The sequence below is a fragment of the Arxiozyma heterogenica genome, assembly GCF_036370985.1.
Source record: "Arxiozyma heterogenica strain weizmannii chromosome Unknown scaffold_5, whole genome shotgun sequence".
NCBI lineage: Eukaryota > Fungi > Ascomycota > Saccharomycetes > Saccharomycetales > Saccharomycetaceae > Arxiozyma > Arxiozyma heterogenica.
Genome location: NW_027042658.1, coordinates 804,304 through 818,346, shown reverse-complemented (window position 1 = coordinate 818,346; position 14,043 = coordinate 804,304). Strand labels below are relative to the sequence as shown.

The 14,043-nt window shown below is 28.3% G+C and overlaps 3 protein-coding genes and 3 non-coding genes across 6 annotated transcripts; 2 read left to right on the top strand and 4 right to left on the bottom strand.

Annotated features, from left to right (window-relative positions):
* Positions 1-2,853: 2,853 nt before the first annotated feature.
* PWA37_004183 lies at positions 2,854-2,951 on the bottom strand. The gene has a single exon. It is a non-coding gene; the product is annotated as a tRNA-Tyr (tRNA).
* A 1,337-nt stretch (positions 2,952-4,288) lies between these two features.
* Positions 4,289-4,386, top strand: PWA37_004182. Its single transcript has one exon. It is a non-coding gene; the product is annotated as a tRNA-Tyr (tRNA).
* A 430-nt stretch (positions 4,387-4,816) lies between these two features.
* On the bottom strand, positions 4,817-4,917 carry PWA37_004181. Its single transcript has one exon. It is a non-coding gene; the product is annotated as a tRNA-Ser (tRNA).
* Positions 4,918-7,664: 2,747 nt separating this feature from the next.
* On the top strand, positions 7,665-8,879 carry TSR4 (small subunit rRNA maturation protein TSR4; the record flags this gene model as incomplete). Its single annotated transcript, XM_064860679.1, has 1 exon — positions 7,665-8,879. The coding sequence occupies one exon, from the start codon at positions 7,665-7,667 to the stop codon at positions 8,877-8,879; it is 1,215 nt and encodes a 404-aa protein (XP_064717696.1).
* A 179-nt stretch (positions 8,880-9,058) lies between these two features.
* On the bottom strand, positions 9,059-11,131 carry IFM1 (translation initiation factor 2; the record flags this gene model as incomplete). Its single annotated transcript, XM_064860678.1, has 1 exon — positions 9,059-11,131. One exon carries the CDS (start codon positions 11,129-11,131, stop codon positions 9,059-9,061), a length of 2,073 nt encoding a protein of 690 aa, XP_064717695.1.
* A 419-nt stretch (positions 11,132-11,550) lies between these two features.
* On the bottom strand, positions 11,551-13,287 carry LAG2 (Lag2p; the record flags this gene model as incomplete). The annotated part of the gene is made up of 1 exon (XM_064860677.1): positions 11,551-13,287. The coding sequence occupies one exon, from the start codon at positions 13,285-13,287 to the stop codon at positions 11,551-11,553; it is 1,737 nt and encodes a 578-aa protein (XP_064717694.1).
* Between the last annotated feature and the right edge of the window lie 756 nt (positions 13,288-14,043).

Sequence of the window (14,043 nt, the reverse complement as noted above, 5' to 3'; positions counted from 1 at the left end):
CTTTGGTGGTCATCAACACAATTGTATTTTATTGAATAGGTGTAATTACAAACTTTAGTCAACCAGTTATAAATGGGAAAGTTTAGTTATATTCATATATCTATAAAAGTAATTCTAAGAAAAAAAATTTTTGCTTATCTACGTTTCAGGTATAAACAAATCTGAAAACCCAGCCTCGAGATATTGTCGCGTCCATAATTTCCTAAATAGGAAATATTAGAGATTGTAATAAAAAGAATAAACAACACGTAATAGTTTTTTTCATTGTATTCTCAATAGACAAAAATTCTTTGAATTGATAGGTTTTTGTTCTAAAAATATATCGATAACGAAAATGACAGTAGCAGCTCGAGGGAAAGAACAAAACAGTAAAAAAAAAGTGACAGAATTTAGCGATCATGTAAAGGGAAGTAAGAAGAAAACTTCGCAAAGAGTAGAAATAATTCTTAGAGAAGTTGTACTTATTAATAGTTAGAATTAGATAAGTTGGAAAATTGCAAGAAAGGATTGACAAAGTTGAGAAAGTGGAAATTCTGTAGTAATTTATTACCGCAAAGCATCTATATTCTTAATTATACGTGTCCTTGTAATGTCATTTTTACACAATATGTAAATAGTTATTTAAATATCAAAGGTTAATTTGATTATGTTTTTTAATTCGTTTAGAGGTATACAATTTTTTAGTAATCACTTTTTTAAAGAGAAGTTGAGGTATTGGGTATGAAACATAGTACCTTGAGTAAGTTGGTGAAGGAAGTTACTTTTATAGTTTGTAGATTGGCCTTTGGGGATGGCCAATAAAGTAACTTGGAAGGATAGCCTTAATTTCAAATATACCACACTTGAAGACTACATTAAATAGTACATGTAGTTATATTTTTGGAATAGCAACAATATGAATATATATTTATTTGTATTAGTGCATTTAGTTATCTAAAATAGAAAAAAAAAGGGAAAGGAAAATATGCATCAAATGTACAATAGAAGAAATGGTAGCAAATATTTAATAACTGATTTTTCTTACAGGCTAAAACTATAATTTTTTAGTGTATTTTTTTACTCTAAGAGTATTAATTGAAAATTTGAGTAATATTGAGAGATATTATTTTGTTTAATATTTCAAAAAATAACGCTATTTCCCGATAAAAAGCATGCTTTAGTTGGAAACAAATTTAAGAACGTTGTGTTTAATGAGAAATTGTCAAATTCTAGTAAAATAAATCTCAACAATAGCATATTATAGATTGGGGATAATTTTAAAATTATCAGTAATATTCTCTTGAATTAAATATAAAAATAGACTTAACAATTTATATGTAACAATTTTTTACTTTCAAAATGAAACCCTTATGTTTCACTATTAATTTTTGTAAATTCATAACATTTTCCATTATCTTTGATGTAGTTGAGTAATAAGATGATCAAGTTATTTTAATTAGTAATTTAATTTTTTTTGTTTAATAATGCTTGATTGATCGTCATAATTTATCATGATTTTTTTGTTATTAATACTACACAAGCTTTTAACAGTTTCAGTCTTGCCTGTTATGTTTATATCAACTATTGCAATAGCTATTATTTATGAACATAATATTGTTTAGATTTTATCACTTATTTTTTTTTTTAATTATTATAATTATTTTTGTTACTTATCGTTTACTATTTATTTACTTTTAAGTTATTTTCTTTTTCCTTTCATGAGGAGGTATTTTACTTTTTTCCTACCTAACACATTTCAAGATATGTTATTAATAATTATCTTTTGTTTAAACAGGACTATTACAGGAAAGAGCATTACATAATGAAAAGCACTTGGCTAAAAAAAAAGGGGATAATCTTTTTATTTCAATAGTTATTGCTGGAATCGAACGTTCTAGAATAAATAATAGACCAATTAGATTTTAGTAAACATTAATTGATAAGCAAAAAGTGGAGAACATATTGTTTGCTTATCAGTAGACGTAAACAAACTTCATCATAAATTTGGTGCTATATTTAAATAAGATGTGCCAGATACGAAAATATATTAAACCAACATTTTTTTCATATCATGTTTCTTCCCTTGCACATCACCCATGTTTTATCATTATACATTATATACATAAATAAAAAAACCGAAGAACTTTATTATAATTTTGTATACTAAATCTATCTAATATAATATTGAGAATGTTTACTATATATTCAATGACTACAGGCGCTCATTCCTAACAGTTCTTAAAATAATAAAAAATACCATATTCTATTCAATGGGATTAAGTATAGTAAAATTCTTCTACCAGTAATATATATGTCATACTTAGACTTTAAGAACTCAAAGTTGGATAATAAAATAAATTCTATTGTGATATATAATAACTCAACATTAGTGTAATTGATTTTGTAAGTCCTTTTTTTAACAAAAATATTATGGTTTTTCTTGTTTATGAATATATATTTTGCTTTTTATGTATAATATAATTTATGTATAATATATAGATGACAATTAAGAATCATCTATCACAATTACTATGACATATGAAATTCTGATGTCACCATAAATTATTTTATGATCTTTTTAGACGACGACACTCTTGTTCTTCTTGTTTCTCTTACCTATACAATTATGTTTGTCCGTATATTTGTGTATATTAGTTTATTCTTTATGTAGAGTACTGTTTATATGTCATATATATAGAACAATTCAAGTTGTGTCTATCTATTTTAGTGTCTAGAAGAGTATATCTTTCGTAATCTGGTTTTCATCTATTACATTTTATCTATCCAAGTGAAACATTATCGAGATTTGAACAAGAACTACTGTTATCAGAAACACATAACCTCAGGGTTATTACAATTGTAAAAATTGAAAAATCTCCCGGGGGTGAGTCGAACACCCGATCTCAAGATATCTCAGGAAACGAATCCTTACATTACAGTCTTGCGCCTTAAACCAACTTGGCTACCGAGAGGTAAAGGGACAAACTCTGTTGTGGAATAGAATAGTTATAACCATCAAGATTACATAAGATCCTGAATGAATCTAGAACCAATTAGTGTATTAATAAGCCATACATGTGCTACAACATTAGATGCTGCATAATAAAAAGATTGGATTACATAAGATCTTGGCAAATCTAGAATTTACCTATTGTTTTATTAAGTCCCACGTGTATTACTAATCACCATGATTAGAGAATTGGGATGCAGTTCTAATCCACTAAATTAATGTAATAAATTTTAGGATTGAACCAGTCAGATTATTAATGTACTAATTTAATGTACTAACCTGAATAATCGATCGAGCTCCAGAAAACATATAAAAGGACAACGTTTTCTGGAGATAAAAGACCATCTTCCATAACCGTTTCTTGTGAATAATATATATATTATATATAAACATAAATAAAAAAAAACAAGCAAGTAACAAGTCAAGTAACTTCGAATAAGTACATTAGCTCGATATAAGCCGCTTAATATATAAGACCGTTTTAGTAATTATACTATCGACTATAGTTGATTACTGTCTCGATTATTTGGATTACTATTAATATTATTTGCGCTTCCCTGGAATACACAAAGAACTTCACCACACCAAACTACAACAAACTCTGTTGTGGAATAGAATAATTATAACCATCAAGATTACATAAGATCCTGAATGAATCTAGAACTATTTATTGTCTTAATAAGCCATATATGTGCTACAACATTAGATGCTGCATAATAAAGAGATTGGATTACATAAGATTTTGAGTGAATTTAGAACTATCTATTGTTTAATAAGTCACACATTTATTACTAATGGCCATAACAGTTGTGCCATCTATCATTAGTGCACCTAACTACCATAACTAGTAAATTAGGGTACAGTTACTAATTCACTAAGGCACTTGAATTATTATAATTGTTGGAATTTGGAGCACTCAGTGTCCATGGTAATGGTAGGCATCATTAAGTTATAGATGCTTGTTGTATTGTGTACTAAATACATGTATATACTTATTATATGGCGTATACAGTATAAGTTCTTTTATTTACGTCAAGTTTTCTTTTAAAGTTTTTCATTTTTCTTCAAATCTCTGAAAAATATACTTAGCGAAAAAATAAAATGTCTTCCTGATATTATAGTACACCTGTACACCGCATAATATACAGAAAAACAAATTAAAAATAATTCTTATGGAAATGACAGTAATAAACTCTCATTTTCCAACAAAAGCAATAAATAGTTCTGGATTTACTCAGGATCTTATGTAATCTTGATGGTTATAATTATTCTATTCCACAACAGAGTTTGTCCCTTTACCTCTCGGTAGCCAAGTTGGTCTAAGGCGCAAGACTGTAATGTAAGGATTCGTTTCCTGAGATATCTTGAGATCGGGTGTTCGACTCACCCCCGGGAGATTTTTTAATTTTTACAATTGTAATAACCCTGAGGTTATGTGTTTCTGATAACAGTAGTTCTTGTTCAAATCTCGATAATGTTTCACTTGGATAGATATAAGATATAGACTCTTTCTATATCTCTAGATGTAATATTCCTATATATCTATATATCTTTATCCCTAATCTAAGATAACCTAATAGTATACATTTATATACTATATATCTAAACTTATGTAATACTTTTTTTGTTCCCTGTTTCTTATTCTTATTCGTTGCTTGGTTGTTGTTCTTCTTGGTTGCTCTCTTATACTTGTGTTGGTTACTCCTGTTTTTATGTATGTTTGTAAAATTTTGCAAAAAGGAAAGTTTAGAAAAATATCATCAACCCTCCTTTTTCTAAACAAACCCTAAATAGTAATATCAGGGATATTACTGTGACAAAAAGAATCGTCACAGACAGGATTCGAACCTGCGAAGGTAAAACCCAATGCCTCACAGCTACTTCTACGAAATAGCAGGGCATCGCCTTAACCACTCGGCCACTGGGACAATGCTAGACGCTGCTTGTTGTAGTTTGGACTTAGGACCAATTTTTTTAACAGTACTATTGAACGAATAGTAAGGGCAATAACAAATATATAAGAACGTTATATATATCTAAGAGAATTAAACGATTATTGCTTTTTTTTTGTATTATACAATGTGCTACATATTTATAAATCAACCAAACATATAAATTTAGATACCAAGATACTGGTCCTTTATATATGAACTATGGGTTGATAGTTTCTTATTTGAGGTTCTGTAACGATTGTCACCGTAAACACATCTCTCATTGATGCCTCATTAAGGTCTCATTAATGTTGCATTTTGTTACTTAGTATTCAACAGTCACATGGAATTTATTAACAAACCCTAAGTTCTATAAATCCAAACTAGAACTCTTTCATGACATTTATTACAGAATCCTAATAATAGTTTTTCAACCCTAATCCTTTTTTTAATCATAGATTTAAGCTTGGTCTACAACAATTTTTGTTATGTTTATAGATTATCTTTAGTCGTATTAATTAGTGGAGAAGCACGAGCAATATCAATTTGACATTCAATATTTGAAGACAGTGCAATTTTTACAGGCGGTTATACAATTACTATTCGGTCATATATATTAATAGGCGCTTTATTAGTTCTATTGAGTTTACATACTTATCGCTGTTCTTTTTTATTTTATATAATTTATCTATATAAGAGAGGAATTACGGAAGATAGCTTTATTTTTTAGATAGTGTTGTACTTTTATTTGTTTCTGAAACTTGATCAATCATTCAATTTGAGACATTAATAGATTTGTAATCCACATCCTACTTATTAATTGTAATAATTTAATAGAACCACATGGGACATTTAGGACAATAAGTTATGGTGGTGAAAAAATATTTCGCAGCAGTGCCATATTATTATATAACATTTCTTGTTGCTAATAGTAGGATACGCATACTGTAATCTGAATTGAGATTTAAAGTGAACAAAAATATGTAAGGATTTGAAAAAGAATAAATTAGTATTGTTTTACAACAGATAAGATAGAAAAGCTGACCTTTTAACTACATTGAGTCGGACAAAGAGTAACAGGTTGTCCTGTCACCTATTGTCTAAGATATTATGCTCTTCTTGTAAGAAACCCTAGTTGAAAATCTAGAAATACGTAGTCGATGAGTAAGACTGAATGTTGAGTCTAAGAAGTTGGAAGAGCCAAGATTCTAGGCTCAGGTTGTGATTATATTCGAACAAACAAATACTTGTTCGATTAATGTCGGTGGTAAATTATTGAGAAATTTATTTGAGAGACTTCTGATTACTGAGAATTTGTGTTAGAGATAATTACCAACATCAACATTTGTATTCCATCAAACAGGATCTGCCTAGAATATGGGATACTTAAATAACTAGCTAGAAAGTAATAACTAGGGATAATTCAAGATAATTGATTTATTAATTAAGAACCAACTAGTGTGTAAACTGTAAGTGCTTCCCTATATCGTTAACATCCAGTTTTTAGTAAATCGCTTGTAATACCCCTTATATAATCATTTATAGTTAAATAATGATGATATAAAATTTTGATGCATTAATTTTAGCGTTCTATTATTTCATCTTGATGTTAAAGCATTGAGTAGAGTATTGGTGGTAAATTTTGTGGTAGTAAAATTATTTAACAAGTTTTGTAATAATGTAATTAAAAAATGGGCACATGGAATCAATGTAAACATCTTTGGGAGGGAGGAGGTTAATTGATGCATATTTATTTTTATATTCAGAACCATTACAATTATTGACTACTATGAAAGTAATACTGAGGGCCTTAAAATAAAGCTAGATCATTATTAAACTTAATTGAATAACATTTTCCCTCCTCTAAATTTTTTCCAGTGATTATATAAATTTCAAAAGAAAAGTATCAGACAGATGAAAAATTGGCTTACGAGTCCTTCATCTAGAGTGAGATTATATGAGTTAATTAACCAATATATATATTCTTAATTCTTAATAAACGCCCTATGATTATTTGTCTCTTCATTTGTTATAAATACGTAATTTAATAAATTATCTTAGTAATTGTTGTTTGCTTATTACAAAAAAATTTGAATAAAAATATGATTTAACTCTTAATAACTGTTTATTGGCTCTTTTTAGTGTCATTCTCTTCTACTAATCAGTTGATGTATTCCAACAATTCTTTCTAATGTTAGATTTATACATTTGTATAAGTAATTTATTTACCAGTAATGGGGTATTCCATATAATTCAAATTTCCAGCAACTAAGGACTCATATATCCATGGTTTTATAAAATTTTTGTCAGGTTTTGGTAATAGTGCATTAAACATGTACAGGAAACCTCTATACTTAAACATTAAAACAAGAATAGTCAAGTGTTGGAGTCAGTTAAAATGTTAGTAGCAACGAATTTAACAACGTTGGGTCTATCAAAGAAAACTAGTTCTATCTATGATATGTTTACCTTGAAATCTTTTGATGTCTGACAAAATGTTACAGTTCTTTTTTTTTTTGTTACTGTTTGAAGAAAATTTTTTTCTAAATGCGATGAGTTGTTGAATTATAAACTACAAAGTAAAAAAAGATAAAAGGATCCTTAAATATAGTTCTGATCTTTGCATGTAAAGAAGAAAGGTAACATAGGTTGATATTTATTACAGTATTTTTCTGAAAAGAATTTGTCATTTCTATCATCGAGACATTTTTGTATTTAAGATATTCATAAAATAATAGAAAAAAATGGCGCAAATAGAAGAATTACCAGGTTCAGATGATGAAGTCACCTATGATCACAAAAATAGTAATGTCTTCCTAGCATTTATAGATACTGCAGTTAAAGAAACCGATGAATTGACCGTTGAAGATACATTTATTGGTGGTGAACCTATATGGCTACATCCTGATTCTATTCCTGACTCAAAACTTTTAGAATGTAAAAACTGTCATTCTCTTGAAAATATGAAACTATTATTACAGGCCTTTGCTCCATTAGACGAAGAACAAATGGAAGAGGTGCAACTGAAATATAATAAGAATGTTAATTTAGAATCAATCAATTCAAATGACGACAGAGTTTTATATATTTTTATCTGCACTAACTGTCAAAGAAAAGATAAAGCTATTCGTTGTATTAGAGGTACTAGGAAGAATGAACATTCTAATGATATTAATAAAAAAATTAGTAATGTTATAGATGACGAAGGAAAAGATTTTCAAATTAACCCCTTTGATATTTCCAATAATAATATGAATAATCCATTTGGAAATAATCCATTTCAAAGTAATGGTAATGATAATCCATTTGCAAATTCAATTAACAAAAAAAATGATATTAATACAAGTGGACCATCTACTAAGACATTACGTAAAATGCATGATGCGGAAAAAGATAAGGAATTCGATAAAGACAAAAGTTTTAAATGTTATTTACTATATGTAGAAGAAGAAAAATTTACTAATAAACCAGATCATTTGAAATTACCTAAAAATCTAAAGATTAACAAAGATGCTTTAGAGTTATCAGAAAAAAATATTGAAGAAGATTTAGAGAAGGATCCTGTTAAAGTTGATCCAAGAACTGAAAAACTGTCGCAATTCTTAGATGATGATGTCTTTCAAAAATTTCAAGAAATTGTGGGATATAATCCATCTCAGGTTTTACGTTATGATATTGGTGGTACACCATTATTTTATTCAAAAGTAGCTAATTTGAAATTGTTTGAAAATGCAATACCTAAACCAGATTACAATCCATCAAGTCGAAGAATATTTGAAATGCAGCTAATGCCAAAGATGATTTTAGATTTGGAAGAAACTGTTTCAATCAAAGAAGGTATGGAATGGGGTACTATTCTAGTATTTACTGATATGGAAAATACTACCCCTCAATTTGATGAACATAATGTTGGCTATGTTGAAGAATTTTGTAAAATCCAATGGGAGTCATTATCTTAAAATATATATTTCCTAGATACATATATATATATATGAATAAATAGTTTTATCTAAACAAGAATATAAATTTTTATTCTATTTATACATAGATGCACAGCTATTTTATGATAGTAGTGTATCAGTTTGTCTAATTTATTTACAAGTCTATTTTATAATGACTATTCTCATTTTATCGTAGGTTACAAATGTCTTGCAACTTCTACCAACTCATATACAGAAATTTTGTCGCCTGCCTGGAAATTTTCAAAATTATTGGTAAAAGTTATACCGCATTCATGCCCTTTATTGGTAGTTGCTATTTCATCTTTGCCGTGTTTCAAAGTTTGAATTTGTCCTTCATATATTATATTATCATCAGAATTCCTTGTTATCTGAACTTTGGCGTTTCTTTTGACTTCTCCGTTAGAGACTTTACAACCAGCTATCTTAATTATTTTTTTCTTTAATCTATATTCAAAGACTTCTCTTAATTCCAAAGTAGCTATTATCTTCTTTTCAAAAATTTGTTTCATATTCTTTACCAAAATATCAATGACATCCTCAATCAATTTGTATATAACATTATATCTCTTAATGGGGATATTGAACTTGTTATTTATTACTTCGTTTGGTAATTTATCTAGATTGAAACATATAATAGTACTAGATGTAAGATTTGCCATTTTTAAATCACCTTCAGTTGGAACTCCTACACTAGTGGATATTATGTTACATTTAACTTCATCATTACCTAGGTGTTCAATACTTTCTTTAACAGCCTCTGCAGAACCTGATACATCGGTTTTTATGATAAAATTGACTTCTTTTGGACCACTGTTGATATTATTTTCCTTATTTAACTCATTGACTTCTAATTTATCTTGACCAGTTAATACTGTATTATGTAACTCCATAGCTCTATTTTCATTGTATTGTTCCACAGATTTTACCTTATTTTCTAATTCTAGCAATGCTATTCTTTTGTTTATATATTTTTTAGCAACAGCTTCATTTTTAACTTGAATTATTTCATCTCCAACATTAGGTAAATCCTTCCATCCTAAGACTTCAACTGCTTCAGCGGGTAGAGCTTGTGTTACTGGTTTGTTATTATTGTTTGTCATGTTCTTCACGCGACAGTATGTATTACCACATAATAGAATATCTCCTTTTTTCAACGCTCCCTTCTTTATTAAAACAGTAGCGATATTACCTACCTTATTTTTGATTTTACTCTCAACAATCCATCCTTGGACCATTGTACTTGGCAAATTTTCAGATCTGATATCCATAATTTCACTAAGAGAAACAATTGATTCTTCTAAATTCTCCATATTTTCACCTGTTTTAGCACTTATCTGTACTAATTGAATATCCCCTCCATTATCCTCAACCATAATACCATGTTGCATCAGGTCATTAATGATTTTTGTTAATTTTTTTTTTCTATCTTCTAATCTGGGGAATTTGTCTATCTTTGTGATTGCTACAATCAGCTCATTTCCAGAGTTTTTAATGTGCTTGATTGCCTCCACAGTCTGTGGTTTTATTGAATCTTCCATAGATATAACTAATACAATAATATCTGTTATATTAGCACCACGTTCTCTCATTTTCAGGAATGCAGCATGTCCAGGGGTATCCAAAAAAGTAATTTTTTGTTTTGTTACTGGTGTTGTTACTTGGAATGCACCAATATGTTGAGTAATACCACCATGTTCCTGTTTCACCACCGAGGAATTCCGTAAATAGTCAATTATAGTTGTCTTCCCGTGATCAACATGCCCTAAAATAGTAACAATAGGTGGTCTTCTCTTTAATGCTTTAGGGTTTGAAGACTGTTTCAATTCGTCATAGATATTTTGACAATCTTGAACGACTGTTTCAGGGATATGATAATTATATTCTTGCAAAATCAATTCAGTATATTCCTTTGTCAATATGTAATCATTAGAGATATCTTTAAAACCAAGTTTTGCAAGATCATTAATCAATGTTTGGATTCTACAATTCAACAAATTAGCCAAGTTAGTCACAGAAATAAAATTAGGAATAGTGAAATTTAACTCTTTCAATTTATTACTCTGGCATAGTTTATTCTTTCGGTGACTTTTTGCATAGTACCTTGACCCAATGCAATCATATTTAAAAAATAATTGGTTATTTATCAGTGGTAATTTACTATTCCTTATTCCTTCAAAACGATTCCGACAGAGAAAAGATATAATATATCTAGAGCCTACGTTTGGCTTGATTATACCATTATAAAGCATAGCAAATTTTTGATTGTCATATACACGATTCTTGTTGTAAATTTAAGTATCTTCTGGTATACTTTGCATGTGAAAAAATTGTCTTTTAGACGGTTTGATAATTCCAAGTTTTGTCATTTTGAACCTTTTTGTATTTTTTTGAACATCCTGTGTCTTTATTTTTTTTTTCCTTTTTTAGTGGGAAAACCCTTTAAAGAAAAAAACCATGCCTTCTCAAAGATTGATATTTGCTCTTCTGAACATGAATATGCGTATGTATATTTATATTAGTATGTACATTTATAGATCTTCTCGATAGATATATAGGCAGGTGCACGTTGCCCTTTTATGTCGTTTTTGGGTTGCAAATATAGAAATATGCCATTAATATACATATCTTAAGTGATGAGAAATAAAATCATACAAACAAACATATACAGTTAATTATTCCATATTAAATCATATATTTTTGAACCAGGATTTGTTATTCCAGGAACTATTTCATTTTTGAACCACTCTGGATCCAGGCCTTCAAAGTTGTGTTCATATTTTTTTAAAATAGCTTTGTATAAGGTCGAAATTTGTACCATTATACTGTTATTTTGTTCCTTAACACCAAATGTGATAATCGTGTCTAATATCATACATGCTATAGTGTAAGATAGGAACTTGTCGCTCGTTTCAAGAAGAATATTATAGATAGATATTCTGATATCCTCGCCTTCATCAATGGATTGTTTCATATTACCAACTTTAATTACTTTAATAAATTCTTTGTTTCTTTCTAGTCTTTTCAGTAACGCCTTGTATAGCTCAATATGTATATTTGAACCAACCGTACTATATAATGGGTCTTTGATGATTTTTTCTATTTGAGTAATACAATTATTTAATTTGTTAAAATCAGTGGTTGTATGTAACATGTGTATAAAATGTTTTATTTCAGCCCACATACTATTTTCCAAAATTGTATCTCCTGTTACAGAATGATCAAAAATATTAAGATCTTGAAGAATATCATCAATTTTGGATACATTTTTTGACAGATAACAATCGTTATTCTCTTCAGCACTGACTCTAATATTATTATGATCGTCCTCGATATTGAATGGATTTTCTTCTTCTTCAAAATCGTTAATGCTAAACTGTAATTCGTTTAAATAATTCTCCTGAGCAATATCTACATCGTATAACTCCTTACGATTCTCATTCGATCTAGTCTCATCGTTAATAGGATAACCTGATCTCTTTTCGATAATATATAAAAGTTGATTTTTTATTTTACCTAGATAGTCTATTAACTTTTGAACATGCTCCCAATTAACTAGATGTTTGCCTGATTTATATGACTCAAACATGAAAAATGGTTTCATATTAGAGATAATAGTTAAAAAATTGTATAATTCATCTGGTCTCTTTGTAAATTTTTCAACATTATTTGTCATAAATTTTTCGTATATTGTAGGTATATTATTAAATTTATACCACTTTTCTGACAATACCGATAATTGAGGAAGTGTGATTAGTTCAGATATAGAAAGAATATTTCCGTAATTAACAAATTCAAAAGAATCGTTTAGTAATTTATATGTAGTAGTATCGAATTTACTTTCTCCTGATGTATCCTTTAAGATATTTATCATTAAGTCAACTGGAACTTCAGTTTTATAAATAATATGTATTAATAGCCTTAGAATATCTCTGTACATTATTCTATGGTTTATATGGAAATCATCCACTTTTAGAATTTGTTCATAAAGCATTACATAATTTTTGTTAACTTTGATTTGAAGAGCTAGATTTTTATGTTTCTTCATGCATATATCTAGCACTTTTTTTAAACATTGTAAAATTGATAATTTTCTAAATTCATCACTTAGATTCACAAACAATCTTAATAAAGGTTCAAATACAATATTGATAAATAACTCCAAATCATTTTTAAATATATGTGGCAAAATTTGAAACGATAGTAAATCTATAAGGTCTGAATCACCTCCTTCAAATATGGGTATAATAATTTCATTTAGGTAAAGTGTCAAATCATCAACAGTACTCCAGTGTATTGATTTTTTTAGAATCATATATTTGATATCTTCATCATTACATGAATGAAATTCATTTATAATATGAGTGACTTTTTCAGGGGCATCATCACAGGGGCTAAAACACTCCATTTTTTTTATTAACTAATTGTGATAGGGTCATTGCAAAGATAACATATGAAACAGACAGGAGCAGGTAACAATATCAAAAAAAGAAACGAATCCCGTTGCTATAGAAGGTTTTTTGGTTCAATTACGTATGATGTTATTATATATTATAATATCTCAAAACTCGAGGTATTAGGGTTTTGACTTTTAGTCTAGCAAAAAATCGATAATCTCCATCCTCCTAAACTTACTTTTTTGGAAAATTTTGCAAACCTTGATAAAGTTGAAAAATGAAGAAATTGATGAAGAATTAGATGCAAAACACATATAAATGCAGAAGTAATAAACAGAAGAGAAGAAATCAACAAGAAAAATAACCAAAAGAGTTGAGTATATAATACATATTACTTAGTTAGTGGTCTATTATATATCTATTTGAATGTGTTGCTATTATTATTGGTATTATTTCTAACTTGGTCCTTATCAAAAGTTAATAATTGTGGAGTTATAATACTCCCATGGTAACCAACTACTTTTTGATAATGATTTTCAAGTGGCTTTATTTTTTTTTTTTTTGGCATGAATTTTAATCCCTTTACATCATCGTGACTATTCTTTTTTTAATTAACTTCTTATACACTTTTGTAGATCACTTGGACAGTAAAATATGTATTTAAATTGGAACAATTATTGATATAAGAAAAAGCCCCAATCTTTTTTTCTCCGATACTCTGTTTCTTTTAAACTATTTCAAAATAATACTAATAATAATAATAAGTA